General features: G+C 44.0%; 1 protein-coding gene across 3 annotated transcripts in view; it reads left to right on the forward strand.

Annotated features, from left to right (window-relative positions):
* Positions 1-18,628, forward strand: part of STAB1 (stabilin 1) — a 61,651-nt gene that overhangs the window by 19,922 nt on the left and 23,101 nt on the right. For all 3 annotated transcript variants that reach the window (XM_054216661.1, XM_054216662.1, XM_054216663.1), the window contains 19 exons: positions 673-735; positions 1,673-1,786; positions 2,158-2,211; positions 3,640-3,720; positions 4,020-4,178; positions 5,063-5,125; positions 10,000-10,101; positions 11,088-11,174; positions 11,532-11,643; positions 12,243-12,426; positions 12,680-12,773; positions 13,714-13,872; positions 14,753-14,848; positions 15,230-15,325; positions 15,935-15,982; positions 16,807-16,937; positions 17,317-17,428; positions 17,650-17,727; positions 18,096-18,197. In XM_054216661.1, the coding sequence (XP_054072636.1) occupies positions 673-735; positions 1,673-1,786; positions 2,158-2,211; positions 3,640-3,720; positions 4,020-4,178; positions 5,063-5,125; positions 10,000-10,101; positions 11,088-11,174; positions 11,532-11,643; positions 12,243-12,426; positions 12,680-12,773; positions 13,714-13,872; positions 14,753-14,848; positions 15,230-15,325; positions 15,935-15,982; positions 16,807-16,937; positions 17,317-17,428; positions 17,650-17,727; positions 18,096-18,197 (1,935 nt within the window). The remainder of the gene's footprint in view (positions 1-672; positions 736-1,672; positions 1,787-2,157; positions 2,212-3,639; positions 3,721-4,019; positions 4,179-5,062; positions 5,126-9,999; positions 10,102-11,087; positions 11,175-11,531; positions 11,644-12,242; positions 12,427-12,679; positions 12,774-13,713; positions 13,873-14,752; positions 14,849-15,229; positions 15,326-15,934; positions 15,983-16,806; positions 16,938-17,316; positions 17,429-17,649; positions 17,728-18,095; positions 18,198-18,628) is intronic.

Below are 18,628 nucleotides of genomic sequence, written 5' to 3' on the forward strand. Positions count from 1 at the left end.
GATTTGCAGCTACTCTGAGGTGGCAGAACAGTGAGAGCGCTGCCTGCAGAGCTTGTCTTTCTCTGGGCTCCTTCAGGCATTTCCTTCCCTTGTGATGTTGGCTTTGCAATAAGGGCTAGTGATCGCATGAGCCATTTTTGGCATCAAATCCCTTTGTACCCATGTCCCTTGGAAATCACGTTCTGTGCCTCTGTGTGTTCTGCGGAAAGAACTTTCTGCAAAAACCTATGCAGTTTCCTGCAAATAAAGGTCAGACAAGTCCCTTCACAAGTTTTGATACTTGAAGGGACGTTCCTTCTGTTACCTTTGTCTTCATGGGCGATGTGGCAAAAAGGAAGACATCTATTTCCTCTGTGTTTTCAGGAATATGCATACGTATTGTATTTTGTCAGCATCGGCGCTCATTTGCAGGTGGCAGAGTGAACTCTTGTCCTCAAAGCACAGGGAGGCTTAAGATGACAGAGCAGCTCTGCTGCCTATCAGCCCAGAACTGGTTGGTATATTGCTGGAAGTGGTGTGTCTCTGGTTTTAATGATAACGAGCAATTGCATCTTCATTTAATTTAATCTGCAGATGGGAGTAGGAAAATAAGTGCGTGGTACCTTGGAAAATCTGGTTTGTTGTGCATGGGAAGGAGTTTGTGCCTAAGTTCCTTTTTGTATTTTCTTGCAGAAAACCATTGGCGAGATCCTTGCATCAATGGAGATCTTCAGTAGATTTGAAACTATACTGGAGGTAAGCATGTTTGTGTCTGCCCCAGGAAGGTGTGGCATTGCTGCTGTTGGTAAGCCTGCTGCTGCTTTTGTGGGAAATTTTGAATAACATTTAAATACATCTCAGTGGTTTGGCTTTCTTTCTGGATGCTTTTTTTCTGTGTCATTTCTTCTTTTGTGTATTTTATGTAAGCAAACGGAATGGAAACGATCGGAGTTGTCACATCTATAGGGGATCTGGCACAAGCAGCAAGCATACATGCCTCTTTCCCATCGGCTTCCCTGCCTCTCCTTCCTCTCTCCCTTGGAGAGTTTGTTCTCCAAAGCATGTTTAGTTCTTGATCACTGTCAGGACAAAGAGTGAAGGTTTCATGACTGCCCATGCCAGGCTAGATTGTAGCTACCTGGTTTTGGGGTATAGATCTCTAAAGAAAAGCAGTCCTCAGCCTATAAACCCTTGAGGCTGCTGATTTAGTTAGTATTTTCACTAGGGACAGGATGATTTTCCTTTTACCTCCATCAGAGTCATCTGGATCTGCTGTAGCATTGCTCACAACAATCATGGCCTGCCTGTTTTCAGCTCTGTGGCTGTTAGTTGTTTACAAAATTCACTAAACACAATTGTGATTATAGACTTGATTCTCTTTTTCTGCTCTTCAGGCAAAAAGATACAGTTTTAGTCTCTGCATGTGTACTTGTGTGTTTAAAGCACGCAGGGAGCATGAGCTCAGTACTCCCTTGTTCACACCGGCAGCTTCATTGTCCAAGCTATGTTTTTGTGGCATTTATGCCTCTGTTATATTACATACCTATCTTGGTGTCCAGATGCCCCTTGTATGCGTTTGCTTTTCAATAGCTCTGCCTCTAGTGGGTTGCTTAGAGTTTCCTCTCCCTTCCTGGTAGACCGCCCTCACTAACTCATGCTAGATCCACCATGAAATCTTTTATTGTTTTTGCAGAACTGCGGCCTGCCTGCAATACTGGACGGACCAGGCCCCTTTACTGTATTTGTACCCAGCAACGATGGCGTGGACAAGCTGAGAGATGGAAGGCTCATTTATCTTTTCACAGAGGTGAGACCTCATAGTACTTAAAGACATCCTGAGCTGCGTTGCACTAGGCTTGTGCAATGTATCCGATCATTTTTCTTCCTGGAGATGGCTAAATCATGTCTCTATTTCTGTAAGACTTTGGGAGAGAAGTGAATGCTAATGGAATCTGCAATGAGAAATATGGTTAGGCAGATTGCTTAAATCTGATGTTTGGCTTGCTTTCCTCACCCTTGCTTTGGGTAGCGAAAAATGAAGGAACTTATTCATCAAGTGAATTCACTGCTCCAGTACCTTGGCATTGTCAGTCTTTGGTTAAAAGAAAATGTAGTTGCCTCCTCTGACTCCTGAGCATTGAAAGGGTATCCAATTTTTATGTTGTCTTCTTTCCTTAGGGCATAAATAAGCTTCAGGAACTTGTGAAACATCATATCTACGCTTCAGCAGCGGTAAGGCAGGCAGCTCTAATTGCAGATAATTGGGGTCCTTTGGGCCGGTATGTGTTGTTTGGCATAGAGATCGGAGTGTCGATTACTTCAGCTACTACTTCTTGGACTTTCCCTGGAGGAGCAGAGATGTGATTCAGGATCTGATGAGGCAAAATGTTTACCATGGAAGCGGCTGGCAAAAGGACAGCTTGTGCTTTTCCATCACAGAACTCTGAGTTTCCTGGGAGTGATGGTGCTCCTTAGTTGTGTCGCCTTTACAATGAAAATATTGTCCATCAGAGTTTGCTGCAGGCAAATGATCTCTTGTTATCACTTTAATTTGTTAAACTTTTAACTAGGAATGTACCTTAATTATGAACTGTCCAGCCTACAGTTTCCCTAAAACACTAACAGCAGCAACACAAAAGTTACAGCCAAGGGAAGAATTGGTCCAAACTCCTTGCTCCTTTTCCTCTCCCCTTGGGCTCCACCAGTGGCTAAAGTTAGAGATGGGGAACTGGTGCAAGCGAGCCTGTGGTCTGAGCTGGTACTGCCAATTGTTGCACCAACATCACTGTGTACCATAATGGCAGGATAAATAAAATCAATACAGTGCATCAACAAGACATTTTACCTTATACAAGAAACAAGAGAAATGTTTAAAATTAGACAGAAAACCTGCAGAGGAAGTGAATACTCAAGCATTATGGTACAATGTCACGTCCTTCATTAGGAAATATCAATATTATTCCCATTCTTTACTGAGAAGCGAATGTCAGTCCTTGTGATTTTCCTAATTCCAATGGAGAAAACAAGCAGCAATTTGACAAAACAGCAAAACGTAGTTTTGCTTGCAGGTGATGAATGACAACGTGGTAACAAACTGAACTACTTTTTAATAACCTGTTAGACACAAAAGTAACAATTATCTTGCTTCTCAGAACTTCTCACTTCTCAAATCATTAAGTAATCATTAAGTAATCGTTACAGTAGCTGCAGTTTACATTTTCTTCTGCCTTTAGAAATAAGCTTATTTATAAAGTCAAAGTATGTTCTCTACTATGCTGCTGGCTGAGCTTGCGTTGTTTATTGAATATGTCCTGGAAAACCCCCTTATTAGGCTGACCCTACTTCCAGCTGCGTTAGTAAGAGATGCTATTAGGGAGACTTGATGTCAGCTGTGTTGGACTGTTACAGGCACAGGGAATGAAACCCAAGGTTGCTGCCACCAGCACTGCTGTGCCTGCAGTACTGCAAACAATTCACACAAAGTCCTGGATTTCCCTCTGACCCATTGTTTGTGTTTAAGGCATTTCATGAAATGTAAATGTTAAAGTCAAGTCCCCTTTAGAAGGTTTTCTAAGTGGCAGGAATCATGGAAGGATTCTGAAGCTGTACTGAAATGACCCTGCTTTTTCATGGTACTGTCCCCTTGTGTTTTTATTTCAGGTGACTGTAGAGAAACTGATAACGATGCCCCACATTGTTACTATGGCTAACCAGATACTTACCATCAACATCAGTGCTGATGTAAGTATGAATCAAAACCCTTTTGGGCAAACACTCCTGTGCTAGGAGAAATTCTGGATGTGGTTCTGACAAAGTGGTTTCAGCCCATCTCTGCTTCCTCCTCTGCTTAAAAAACTAGACTTAGATGAGGACATTGAATTATTTTGCTTATTATCCAACCTGTGACTCCACTAAGAGGCTTGACTATTTGTGTGTTTGCACTTGCTGTTTTGTACCATCTGTTTCCTGCGTTGGCTTTATGTAGTTGATACAGTCTAATGGGCTAAAATGCAGATAAACTATTTGTGTTTCTGCATCAGGGAAGAATTCTGATGGATGAATCAGGGATCCCCTTAAACATACGGGACATTGTGGCATCAAATGGTATTATCCATACCTTGGATGGCATCTTCATCCCTCCTTCAATAATTCCCATTTTGCCTCACAGATGCAATGAAGAGCAACATAAAATTGTGACGGTAAGTCAGCTTCTCCCCTTCTCACACTGGTGGTTGCTGTAGACCCCACACCTGGAGGGACAAAAGCAGGATGTGTAAATAGCAATTGGGAAATGTGTTCTCTCAGAGAGGTCCCCTGATGTGAACTTAGGCAATATCAGCACTGTCCATGTTTCTTCTGCTAGCGCTTGGCACTGCTTTGCTGGCAATCAGCAAATGTTCCTTGTAGTCTGTTGCTCTTTCCTTGCACCCATCCTACCTTTGATTCAGAAGTACATTTGCCTTTTCATAAGGCCTTACATGATCTTCTTCACACCATAGCTGCTAACTCAGGTGACAATGCTTTGTTCCCATCACTATCAGCATTGGTGTCCTGTAGCCTGGACAGGAAGCAGTTATTCAGTAGCAGGAGCTACACGTGTTGTGTGATGTTCTCACGTGAACAGTTTTGTATACCTTATTTTAGGCGCTTGCTCCCCAATTTGATCATTGGTAGGTTACTGAAGAAAGAAGATGAGGCTCTGAGTAGGCAAGAGGCACCTGATTTGAAGAGACACAGTTAATCCCAAGTGGCAAGTGGGTCCACATAACTTGCTGTTTTACTGGGGCCTGCTGCATGCATGCCCAAAGTGTTTTCCAGCATAGCTGTGTGTCTAGTGGCTGATATACTCACAGAGTGGAGACAGACTCCATCTTGCACTCAGGTGCAAGCATCTCCTCAGACAAAGGAGTCATTTTATTTAAGTGATAAACTTACCCCATTTCAGAGTGTGGAAGCTCCCTCCTAGGAACGTTTCTGATACGTGTTGTGATGTATACTGGGAGCAGTAGCTCTGTAGTGTTCTTGGCATGGCTAATGGCCTCCTTTGAGAACATTAAGTTTTCCTCTCTTGTTTTCTTAACAGGGCTCTTGTGTGGATTGTGAGGCCCTCAACAACAGCGTTTGCCCACCTGGCAGCAGAGAAATGGTAAATATTTGTGGTTATTTCCAGTAGTTTCTTCTTTGCATGATGACATACCGACACACTGATAGACAGTTTCTAACCCAAGCCACTTTTAAATAAATAGAGAGCAGGAAAGGCAACCAGAAGAGAGGATTGACAGAGGATACAAATTCCCCACATATCTATGGTCTGTGATCCCAGACTGTCACCCATTAACTGCTCTGTGCTATTTCTTATTCTGAAGTCAGTTTGCTGAATCAGTGGAGGGAGCTGTGAGACAGTCTGGGCTAAATGAAATTGTAGACTTCTAGCACTTCTGCTTTGCCTCAGGCAGAGCTTTCCTGCTTGCATGCCGACTCTGCCAGCTCCTCCACACTGCCAGAACCAAGCCTGATCCCACTAGTACCATCCAGTGCTACCACTGCCTATATCATGGACAGAGAATCACAACAAGCTTTCTGCATTGCAGAGGGTGAGAAACAATTTGTTCTTGGCCTACGCTCCAGGTTGATTCAGAGATGAGCAGAACTAGCTGAAGGTGGAGTAAGGAGGAGGAGGCTGGGTGCTGGTGTTTGAGTTATCCCACGCTGAGTTTAGCAGAACAGCAAGTTCCAGGAAATCCCCATGTGAAGGCCAGGCTCAAGATGTTGTTTGTGAAAGCCGGAGAGGTGATCACCACTGTTAACTGTTGGGTGTCTTCTGAGAGATCTGACATCCAGCAGAACTTGCTGATGTTGTCACAGCATGAATGTCTGAAGTATAGCTCTGCAAAATCACTAGTCGCAGTGAAATTTCCTCTCTGATTGAGGCAGGTGAAGCCAGAATCATCCAGAAGCCAGAAGAAATGCAATTTGTCTTAAGTAGTACAAGAGTTGGAAAACACTACATACAACTACATACAACACCCTTTATAAAGTATTTTTAAAATAATTTTTCTGTATAAGCATGTGACAAAGTATGATAGATCAGAATCCAAATGTTTGCTGGCATGTTTTTAGATTGGGCAGCCTAATGCGATTATCCTGGTTTTTTTAAGAGCATCACCTCTGCCACCAGCCCACACATTCAGCAGCATTTGATGTCAATAAGATTTTAAAATGAAAATTGTTGAATTAGAGTGAAGAACTCCAAGGACTTGTTTGTATTCCTCATTATTGATATATGTTGCATTGTTGCCAGTAGTGCATATGATGCCCTATGTATTTCTTTCCTTAAAGGTGTCAACATAGGATCACTGTGAGCTTCTGCAAAAGACAATAACACGTTAAAAGGAAAAGGAAAAATCGGCAAGAGTTTCCTTTTGCCTTACTTGCCTGAGCCGTTAAATTTTCCTTGAAAATTGGCTCTGTTATTTTTTTTTCAATTATCAGACATTTGATAATATTTTAATATGTAACTTCACACATCAAACCCTTGCTGTTTGTGGTATATAATTAACAAATTCGTCATGCTTCCATTTTCCTTCTACGTGCTGATTTCTTTTTTCCTTTTTGATTAGGATGCTCTGATGTATACACAACGTTACTAGAAAATCAGTAGATCCATTGTCAGTTTTGTATTTTACCATTGTATTAAACAGTTGCTACTGAAATTTTTGTAGTCATTTGCACATTAGTTGCACATAGGTAATTTTACTTGTTGCTTCTTAATGTTGCCACAGATTTAGAAACTCAGTACTGATAGATAGTTTGCACGTCCTTGGAACAAATACAACTGTTCGTGTGTTTCAAGCACTGAATGTACTAGATCTTTGGATGTATATTGTCACTCTCATCCTTGCATTTCAGGTTCATTTATTGGACTTTGAAAATTACCTTTTAACAAAGGTTTCAGAACATTGCCTTGCTCAGCTAAAATTAGTTCTGCTGATTTTGCCAATGATTAAACTTAAAGCAGTAATAACTTTTAATGCTAATTTTTCTCCTACGATCAAAAGTCAGTAGAGCATTCACTTTGCATTAACTGACATGTCTCTACTGCAAGTTTGGGTTTTGGTTAAGCAAACACCTGCAACTGAGGGTTCAATTGAGAGGTTCAATTGTGGGGATACAATGGCCTATTTTTGATTTTGTCACTAAGTTTGTTTTCAAAGGCAACTGAGCTTGCTTTCTCTTTCAATCTGTTTGTCTTCTTGCAGAAAAATAGAAGCGAGGAGTAAGTGTGTGTGTACGATAATGATCCTTTTTTCTGTGAGATATCCATTAAATGACTCTTGTTATGAGTGAGCAGTTACAAATCTTATTTAGTATTCCTCACGTAACAGAGCAATTTGATGTGCAAGTGATCCAGGCATGGATAAATTTTATAGTAATGAAACAAAAAACTTCTGTTATACCTGTGTTGCAAACCTCATTTTTTTCTGAAGCTTTAAGTTTTGATTTGTAAAGAGGGAAGATATTTTTATTAAGAAGACAAAAAAAGGTAACTTTGAATGTAGTGGGTTTCACAGACTGTGGAGACAGTGCATGTGCGTACTTTTGAAGTAACAGCTGTCGTGAAGCTAAGCATCAAGGCTGTGACGTGAATTGCTCTGCTTTTTTGCACTTAGCCAATTGTTTGGATGATTAAGGACTGTCCAGTTAGAGAGAAAATATATTAAAATATTAAATATAGGTGTAAAAGGATAGCTGCACCAAATTTTAAACCCTTCGGTTTTTAAAGGCTGTAAATTAAATAGTATTTTAGCCAGTGAAATGTTTTTGTGCCAGTGATTTTAGCCAGTGAAATGAATTTGACTTTGAATAAATCCACGAGAGCTGCGCTCAGCTATGCCTTCTCTGAATGTGCCATCTTAGCCCGAATAGCTTTTGATGTAGTGTATTGTTTATAGTGTGAAAATGTGATCGTATCATGGAGTAGGGTGTTCCTGGAGAAGCCTCAGATCTGAGAACTTCGTCTTACAGTACGGTGGAGTTTGAGCCTGCTGTAAACTGTGTGGCTTTTAATGTGTACGTGCTTACATTAAATATGTGAATAATTCACTGAATGCTGGGATGCTGCTAGGATACTTAAAGTTAAGCACAGAGGGTGGGTATTTTTGCCCTGTGAGGGTCAAGGCGCTTCTGCAGATTAGTTGTGTCAAGGAGGTAGCATGCGGAGTTTCCGGTGGAGTAATTTACTACCCAGAGCTCTTCCAATAGCAAATAGTGGTTGGTATCGTTGGGATGCAAGTAACGCTTTTTTGTTTTCTATTGTAATAAACCTATTAGAATTTACAGTAATACCTAGAATAAATGCATTGCTGAGGTAGAGAAATCAAGCTTTTAATCTGAAAGTGAATGTATCAACAAAATTAGGTAAACCTTGTTTAGGGTTGTGCAATTTTGCTGCTTTGTTAATCTGTAATGTATTAACTTTGCTTATATAAGAGAAAATGCATGAAGTATACCAGACTTTTGTTAATATAGACATGTTTATAATTAAGACTTTCCTGAGTTTTGTGGGAATGATTTGGAAAACTGCTCCTTTTGTTAAGAGACAGTATTTACATACTGCAGGGAAATCTGTGGTGGTAAATCTGTTTTGGAAATCCCACTTTCTAAGTATCTAGTAATGGATCTAGGACTACACGTCTAGGATACCAGTTTGCTATGATATTATTACAGGATAAAGAATAGTCTTACTCTCACTAAATATTAGAGGCTGTGTAAGGAGTGCAAGAAGCCGGAAAGGTGTTTGTTCTAATATAGAAACAGTCTGTTTTATGGGGAAATCTAAAGTTAGGTGGAAGTGTGAAGATGAAGATTGAGCTGCATCGAAAGAAGCGTGGCCAGCAGGTTGAGGGAGGTGATTCTCCCCTCTACTATGCTCTCATGAGACACCACCTGGAGTACTGCACCCAGCTGTGGGGCCCCCAACATAAGAAGGACATGGACCTGCTGGAGTGAGTCCAGAGGAGAGCCATGAAGATGACCAGAGGGCTGGAGCACCTCTCCTATGAAGACAGGCTGAGAGAGTTGGGTTTGTTCAGCCTAGAGAAGAGAAGGCTCCAGGGAAACCTTACAGTGGCCTTACAGTACTTAAAGGGGGCCTACAGGAAAGCTGGGGAGGGACTCTTTATCAAGGAGTGTAGTGATAGGATGACGGGTAGCAGTTTTAAACTGAAAGAGAGGAGATTTAGATGAGATACTAGGAAGAAATTTTTCACTATGAGGGCGGTGAGGCACTGGAACAGGTTGCCCAGAGAAGTTGTGCATGCCCCATCCCTGGAAGTGTTCAAGGCCAGGCTGGATGGGGCTTTGAGCAGCCTGGTCTAGTGGGAGGTGTCCCTGGCCATGGCAGTGGGGTTGGATCTGGATGATCTTTAAGGTCGCTTCCAACCCAAACCATTCTGTGATCTATGGTGCTCAATTCTGCCCCTGTCTTACTCCATGATAGGTCACTGAGCACTGTTCCATAATTATTTGCAGTCCTTTCCCCTCTCTCTCACTCTCTCTGTCTCACCTCCCTCCCTCTTTTTCCTTTCCTCCCTCACACTCTCATTCTCTCTCTTACTACCGCTCTGCCCCACTCTCCCTCCCTCCTGCCTTTCCCCCCATCTCCTTCCTCTTTCCTCCCCTCTTTCTTACCTTCTATTTCTCCCCCCGCCTTTTCTCCCCCTTGTCTCTTCCCCTCCTCCCCAACTTTCCCTATCCTCTCCCCCTGCTCTCACTCTCTCCCTTATCATAGACACTATTACCAGAACAAAAGGGCAGCACCTTGGCTCAGACTTCGGGACTGCTGGAAGTGAGAGGAAGCCGCCGTGTGCCTTCTTTCATGATAGGCATGCCATAACGCTATCTTGCTCACCTTGGCTCCTCTGTGAACTTCCTCAGCTCAGAGATAGGCATAGTTGCTCTCTGCAGCAAAAAGAGCGGAGGGGAAGGTTACAGTGCTGATGACTTGTTTTGTTTGTACAGGAACCAATGCTCTCCCCAAAAGAATGTGTCTACACCCATGATCCACAAGGCCTGAATGTCCAGAAGAAGGGGTGCGCCAGGTACTGCAATCAAACCATCACGGTGAGTGTGATGGCAGACCGCATTCCCTTTGAAAGGAGCTCAGTGTTGCTCTTCCTCGTTCATCAAGAGCTCTGACTCCTTGAGCTGAGAGAGGGCTGGATGGGAGCAAAAGAAAAGCTGTCCCGTGCAAAGGGCTGTCCCCAGGACTGTCACATGAACTGGCTACCCACTTTCTCTTTGGCAAACACAGAGAGAACACAGGGTACCAATCTGCTGCAAATTTTAGAAAACAGCTCAGTTAAGCCTGAACACAATAAATAAATAAAATAAAGCACACTACTTGCCACCAGCCAAGCTGGAGGAATTCATGAAACAAATAGTGCAGTGGTAGCTGTGGCACGTTTTCTCTGAGAGTTGCCCTGGTTTTAGCGTTTCTCCCAACGGAAGCTGAGCACAGGGAAAGTGCTGTAAGCTGTGAAGTGATTGCATCCTGTTTATGAGACATTGTCAGATGGTTCGGGCAAGTCGCCCTTAGCGAGTTTGTGGACCTCATGTTTGTCTGCAGCTCCTGAGCTCTCACAGTGACAACTATATGGAATGATTTGTGGCTGTCTCATTAAATACTGCTGATTGTTTGTCTTATTGTTGTTCTTCCATTGGTCAGTCGTCACAAGGCCTGCGATCCAGGACTGCTACGTCCCTCCAAAGGAACGCAGTCCCCGCAAGGATAAAGTAGGAGTGAGTGGGTCAGCACTATTAAGGAAATAAAAGCTCATAGAAAACATAGACCCTATTTGTTGAAGTCAGAGAGAGAGCAGAAAATAGTAATTTATTTTGAGAAGAATAGGCTGTGACCAGAAAGAGGGGTATTGTTGAAAAATAATTTTAAGTGCATGAGCTTCTAGAAGCGCAGATGCCAAATGAGGCAGTCTGTTTCAGTCCATGGCAGAGAGGAGGACCAGGATCTCAGCATTATGGGGGCAGGATGACTCCAGGCAATTCTTGTTAAGCCACGTCATACCTTACCAATTTTGCTTTTGTTTCAGAAACCTGGATGCTGCAAAGGATTCTTTGGTCCAGACTGCATGCCATGCCCAGGGGGATTTTCCAGTCCATGCTATGGCCGGGGAAATGTAAGTATTAAAGATCCTGCTGTGTTGCAATGAGACAGTGTGGTTAGAGAGTGTAGTTGTAGGTGAGTGCAATTCAGAATTTGTGCTCCAGGCTAGGCTCACAGCGGCAGCAGCAGAAGATCCAGGGAGAATGACATGTATTCAGTGGGTTTTCTGTCTTGAGCTCTAACGTGAATCGTGTCATGGCAGCTGGGGACAGCTCTGGCTATGGGGGATTTTGTATTACTACCGCCACTCTTCAAAGTCCTATTTTTTTACTGCAAGTATCAAAGTGCCTTTGATAGATATCAACACCTTGGCATTGCCTTGGTTCCCTGAGCTTCAGTGACTTTGGTTTTCTTTTTGTTTTCCTTCCAGTGCAGCGATGGCATACAAGGGAATGGCAACTGTCACTGCTTTGAAGGTTTCAAAGGAATAGCCTGCCACATCTGTTCAAACCCAAACAAGCACGGCGAGAACTGTGATGAAGGTTGGTAATTCTCATAGAGAGACTAGAGGAAAATGTAGGGCAAGGATATAGTACAGGTTCATCTGTACTGGATTCCCTTCTGGCAAGACCAGCATCACAGAGGAAGTGATGGAATTGTCATCATGGGTGTCCTTTCAAACAACAGTGGAGAAAAGTGCAGGGGGCTGGACTAGGTGACCTTTAAAGGTCCCTTCTAACCCAACACATTCTATGATTCTATGAAAACATGGCTGATATGACAGTGGTGATGGGGGTCTTGGAAACATCAGACAAATTTAGGTGTGGGGCTTTGATTTAGATCTCTCCTGCAAGGAAAGGAAAGACAGTTGACAAGGACCTTGAGCTTGATAGCTTAAATTTGAGCCTGTCCTTACAGCCTATAAAAAACACGGACCCATGCAGTCACAGGATCTGTTCCTTTGACAGGTTTTGGTTTATGGTGGATGTCTCTCAGCAGACATCCCTCTGTCAAGAACAAATGGGATGATCCTTTGGTGTCACAAGAGGTTGTGAAGGAAAGTTGGGAATCTACAAAATGCTGTCACTGTGGTGGATTCTGGACTTTTTGTAGTTACTGATCTTACACACGTACTTGACAGATTGTGGCTGTGTCCATGGTGTCTGTGACAACAGGCCTGGCAGCGGTGGTGTGTGTCAGTCCTGGTCCTGTAAGGAAGGCTATAGCGGGAAATTCTGTGACAAGACATCCAAGAACTGTGGCCCGGGCGGGCTGTCCCAGTACTGCCACCAGCACGCTGTCTGCAGCCTCAATGACACGGCAAGGTCAGTCTTTCTCGCATACACATTCAGGTGGGCACAGTGTCATTGTACAGGCACGCAGCGCTGTGAGGCTGCCAGCCCTGTTATTGCATGTATATGTCTGCCTACTTGCTGCACAGGATTGTTTGAGTAATGCATCCAACCTGCTAGAAATCTCAGTCAGGTTCTCGCATGAGAGGGTCAAACTGCCTTTTTGCTCTCTGATGGCTTTCAGGAGCTGCTCTATCTGTGTCCCTTTTGTGCTTATAATTTTAAGGTGCATCTGCATGGATGGATATGAGGGTGACGGCTTTTCCTGCCAGCCCATCGACCTGTGCAGTCAGCCAGGACGAGGAGGCTGTTCACAGAATGTAAGTGGGGTCAGACTGTCGAAGCATGGAGAAGCAACTCCTGTCAGTCAGAGCAGGGATCCAGGACTCCTGGGACTGTGACACATTTTGTGTGCTGACTTTCCCTGTCCGTAAAATGGGGTGGAATAACAGGTACCTTGACTAGTCATCATAAGGATGTCTGTCATTTGGGTTGGTGCCAAAATGCAACACCCCAGGGAGAGTTTGGCTGGTTTGCATGAGGTATTTTGGCAGCTACAGAGATTAGCTGTACAGATAATTTTTGGTTTGTATTGATTTTCCCCTCAAGCTCTTCTAATGTGTGTTAGTTTCTCTGTTGCTGTGTTGAGGCTGTAGCTTATCTGTGAGCTCCAACTCCTAGTTCTAGTAACCATCAGCACTACATTATTATGCCTTCAAAGCTACATTATTATCCTTAGTAAAGAACCGTGGTGCTTTATGATGGAAATTACTGCCAAATGGTCAGACCTTATCATAATTTAGACCCCTGAGTGAGAGGAACCCATTGGGCTGTGTAGAAGGAAATAGGATGGCACTGGGTACAAAGTAGGTCTTTCCTGAGAGACATCTGCCTCTGCCTTCCATCACTGATTCCATCCTGCATGTCCAGCCAGGAGGCTGTGCTCCTACTCTTCAGGGAATATTTCTGTAATGGAAAAGCTTTACAGAAGCGTGGAGAATGCCCTGGGAGTTCTGAGCCACCCTAGACACAAGTGTCTGCCTCTCTGAAAACAGTAAATGTTTCCAGAATCGCTTTATTATGAAGTTGTCTAGGACTTTTCTGGAAGAGATGCCTCCACCCCCTACCCCCAGCGCTGGAATCAGTTGGTCATTCACAAACTCTCCACGGTCTGATGAAGGAGATTTGTTGTTGTATTTGCACCACACTCCCTCCCTTCTTCTGCCGAGTGTAATTCTTTTTCTCTCCCTTCTTCTGCAGGCCCTGTGCACCACTACAGGCCCCGGCACCGCCACCTGCCAGTGCAACACAGGCTGGACCGGGGACGGGAAGGTCTGTGTGGCTATAGACAACTGCATGCTGGAGAGCAGAGGGAACTGTCACATCAATGCTGACTGCGTTTATATCGGCCCTGGCCAGGTATCATCAATGCTAAACAGTCTAATGGTGGACTTAACATTTCCTAAGCTGCTCTGAGGTGGCCTGGGATTGCCAGAGGTAGAAACTGGGCTGAGCAGCAGCAAAGCCTGCTGGTCTGCTCCCAGAAACACCGGCTGCAGCTAAAACTGCAGTGTGCTTGCATGAGGTGAGATGCACTGATGGGTTTGAGGCTGCTGCTCTACTCTGAAACTTTTATGAAGCAAAGGGAAGAGACTACGCTCCATAATACAGCTCAGTATAAGGCATCAATTGCTGTGTCCCCCTCGTTCCCAGATCACAGTATTTTCTCTAAGCAATGCTAAAATGTATAGAAAAGCATGTGCAGCTCTTCAGATAGTCCATGGAGGGAGCTGGGCGGGCAGTTGGGCATCTTGAGAGAGGAGGAAGGCACGCAGGAGAGGTGGCTTCTCAGGGTGCTGCGTCTCATGGTGCTTCTCCCCACTGAGCCAGGGGAGCACTGGACAATGTGCTGAGAAAAGGTGACAAATCTTTAGGAAATTTTAGTGAGGAGAGATGTGCAAGTGCTCTCTCAGCTATCTTGAAAGCAGGAAGCTTTGAAATTAAGCCCTCTTTCTCCCATCCACTAAGTCTGTGACATTCCCTCAAAAGCTGGAAATAAAGATGGAAACCATCATCTTCAAGTGACTCTCCCACAGCCAAGCAGTGCAAGGGATCAATGTGCTTAAGTAAGCAGGCAGTTCCTGCTAAGGAAATAACTCCACGTTTCCAGCTCTTGAGGGACCAGGAAGAAAACTTGTGAAAATAAATTAAGAATAGTTTTGCTGCTTTAGGCCTTTTTCGGGTAGCAAATGAGGATACTCTGAAAGGTCTATAAAATTGAAATGTCTCTTTCTTCCAGAGCAAGTGTGTCTGCAAGAGGGGTTATGCTGGCGATGGCCACAACTGTGATGCAATCAACCCATGCCTCATGGACAACGGTGGCTGCCATGACCTGGTGAGTAGCTAAAGTGCTGTCCCAAGGCTGACATGGCAGCGGAGGTTCCTCTGCTCCTTGGCAGAGGTTTTGCAGCCACAGCATCGAGATAATTGCAAGGATTTACATTACATCGTCTTATTGGCATGCCACTGAGGTGTTGTAAAGCTTTGGTCTCTGATTTACCCAGGCAGATCCTCTGATTTTTGTGAGTTCACCCAACCAGAGCCATCACGTAGGCTTTGCTGCATGAGGTATAAATTCAGTGCCACCGTAAAGGCAACAGGAGGAAGGTGCTTGTGTGTGCTCCTTTAGCCCAGACTGTAGGAGGCCAAAATTCAGTTCCTAGATAGGTGTAGCACTGTGTTTGCTCTCTAATTTCTCCTTTCCTTGTATTTGCAGGCTAAGTGTGTACCCCTTGGAGGAGGAGAGAGATCCTGTGCTTGCCCTCAAGGCTTCATGGGGGATGGCATGACATGCTATGGGGACATTCTAAAAGTGAGTAAAAAGTAAACGTCTGAGGTCGTCTTGAGACCGGAGAGAAGTGGCTCTGCTCTTACTTTCCTTTTCTCTGTTACCTGAGTTGACTCCTTCTCCCAGCACCAACCTGACAGCAGAGCACATGTGTCTGTCAGCCCAAGGCCACATAGACAGAACTGGTGCCAAGGCTGATGTGTTCATGAAACCATTGGCAGTAATTTCTAAGCTGCTTCACCCCATCTGTCCTCTGCAATAAGTCATCTTTTTGTTGTTTGGAAAATTTTTCAGATCAGAGCTGCTAGGCCCATTTTTTGTCACTAGAAATATCAAATGCCATTGTGGATTCGGTCCCTGTCCCTTGTAAACACGAGCAACTGCAGATGAGCTGAAAAGAGTTTGTTTATTTGGGAGTATATTTTTTTAAATGGATGGAATGTAGTTTTAGGAGTGGCCATCCCTCCCCATGACACACAGTGCCTGTAATGGTTGTGAGGTGAGAGAGGAATGTCTAAGGCATTATTGCCAGATTTGATACTGCAGAGGGCTCCTTTCCTGCCCCCTGGGTCTCCCAGCCCTGCGACCCCAGTGCTCAGCAGGGGTAACCCTCCTGTTGTTTCTCTTTGGAAGGAGCTGGACCAGAATTCCCACTTCGCAGGCTTCTACGAGTGGCTTCAGGTAAGAACAGCCATGGGATGCCCACGTGCTTAAGTTTGGTAGAAGTGAAATCTCTGTGAACACTGCTGTTAGAGAAAGAGCAGCTCTGTTTATCTTCCGTTAGAGGAAAACAAAACAACAGCAAAGGAGAAATCGTCACAGAGAAGGCATGTAGAAAAGCTCTGGAGTCTGTGATAGAGTGAGGGTTGTGAGTGTGTTTTGGGGGCCTTATTTTTAACAGCGGAGGAAGCTGGGGCTGTGTTACACTAAATTTTCGTGGTTGTATCATCTGTAACTGCTGGCCATCATAAAATAACACAGAAAGGAAAGAAAAAGGGGTAGCATTATAATAGCTGTTTTTCAGAAGAGCATGCTTTGAGAAGTTAGACTGTATATTTGTTCTTTTTCTTGTTACTTCTTCCCTGTCTCCGGTGTGGCAATAGCAGAGAGGCAGACTGCAGTAAGTCTGTGGAAGCATCTAATTGAGCTTTAGCTTATCTGTCCTGCTTCATGTATTGCTTTTGCCAGGAATAATCTTGTTGCCTCCCCCAAAACTGGTGTTGAGGGTTCAGAAAGGATTTAGGGATATAATTGAATGGGTTTGAAGATTAATTGAAGTACAAAAGTAGGGCTTAAAGCAGCAGGTTTTCCCCTGGCAAACAAATGTCACTTCTTTTGGCTAAACCATCTGTGGCATTCATTGACTGTCAACAGCACTTACCTGTCATGCGAGGAGACCCTGCTGTGCTGCTGGAGTGTATGTGGGATGACTGTTGATTATATTTTGTAGTGTAGATGTGGCACTGGCATGTCTTATTTGTTCATTTTTGTGCTTTGGAAAACAGAAATCTCTCTTCAGCATCCCAGCAGGAACCAATGTCACCGTCCTGGTGCCATCGGAGGCCGCGATCAAAAACTTGAGCGAGACTGAGAAAGATTTCTGGTTGACCCCCTACATGCTGCCATTTTTAGTCAGGTACAAGGGGACTCCTGCCTTTGCTTTATATTGCCAAACAGAAACAAATTCATGAGCTGGATTTCTACTTGTACAAGACCAATAAAGAGTTATCTTGAGATAAATACATAAACAATACCTAGCAGGCAAAGAATTTAGTAGGCATTTAAAACATAACAGACCACAGGCTATGCAAAGTGGGTTTATTTTTCATGTATTTGCAGAGATTTTCCTTGTCATGTTGATGCAGATGGCATCAGGACAAGTAATTCCCTCCACCTTTCTCTCCACGTTTACCTACTTCATGTGACAGCCGTCAGTGTTGGGTGGTATGGTCTCATCTCCCTGTTATTACAAACAGTGCCCTAATATTTTCTTTACCTGCCTTTCTTCCCTTCAGGGCCCACTTTCTGGAAGGCGTCTTCACTGAGGAAAAGCTCAAAACATACGACAGGCCAGAATTACCCACCCTCAACCCACCGACCAGATGGCAGATAAGCACCAGGAGTGGCGTAAGGGTTTCTTACATAATGCACGTCTACCAGGGCCAAATTCAGCTGCTCAAGAGCTGCTCTATCCCATGGGGAGCCTGGATGGGATGTCCTCAAACTCAGACATCTTTCAAAAATTGTACCCAGATCTATCATGTGCAACCTTGAACGAACAATATCTTTATTTTGAACTTCTTTGGCAATTTCTAATCCTTTTGCTTCTCCCTCTCATACTTTTTCAGGTATTAACCATCCAGAACGCGAGTATTGTTGTCAGTGACATCCCTGCCAGCAATGGCATTATTCATGTCCTCAGTAAGGTACGTCGGTACACGCGATACTGGGAAATGCCGCAGATGTAGCAGCGGGTTTGTGTTGCAGCATCTGTGATGGGCCCAAGGAGGAATATGTGTCTGGACAGTTACGAAGACATACAATAGCAAAAATACATTTGGTTATCACAAGGTCCTGACAGATGTTTCCTGTGGAGCAGTGTTTAAAATATTTGTCTCCAGGACAAGCCAGAGGGCAGTTCCTCTTCTCTTGGCTGACAGAAGAGTTAAGGCTATTGCAGAATTGTGTAAAACGAGGCCATTTCTAATTGCCTTTCTTGCAAGCAGGGCAGTCTAGTGTGATTTCCCGCACAGGCCCTTGCCCAGCCTTGCTAATGAACTCAGTTTTTCCACAGGTTTTGTTTCCACCTTCAGGAGATATCCCATCGAGTCCTCCAGGTCTGCAAAAGCAACTCGAGACAGTTGCCTCATTCAGCACATTCAAGGAGTTGCTAGAGGTAAGCAGTTGAGGTTAGCACTACTGTTGTTGTCAACTGTCTTTTGAGCAAATGCCCACCTTATCCTGTACGGGTCGACTGAAATTTGGACGGCCTGGTGAGAAAAGGGAGACCACCTGTTCCCTGCCGTTCATGAGGGATCTTCTAGGAAAACTCTTTTGAGCAGCCAAAGAGTTATACACTTACAGTTAGATCTCTATATCATTGGTATATTATTACAGTGGAAGATGACTTGTCTAGCATAGGTGCTGTTATGCTTGTAGAGGGCAGAGAAACCTAGAGGAGAAGGAAGGTTTGTTGATAACCGAGAAGCTGCATTTATGTCAGCCCAGGAGAAGGAACAAGCAATTAGATATGTGTGACTGAGTAGAAGTTGCATATCCCATTTTCAAGCATTTCTTCTAGCACTCTTGCCTTTGTAATTGTTTTCA

The sequence above is a fragment of the Rissa tridactyla genome, chromosome 10, assembly GCF_028500815.1.
Source record: "Rissa tridactyla isolate bRisTri1 chromosome 10, bRisTri1.patW.cur.20221130, whole genome shotgun sequence".
Classification (NCBI taxonomy): Eukaryota; Metazoa; Chordata; class Aves; order Charadriiformes; family Laridae; genus Rissa; species Rissa tridactyla.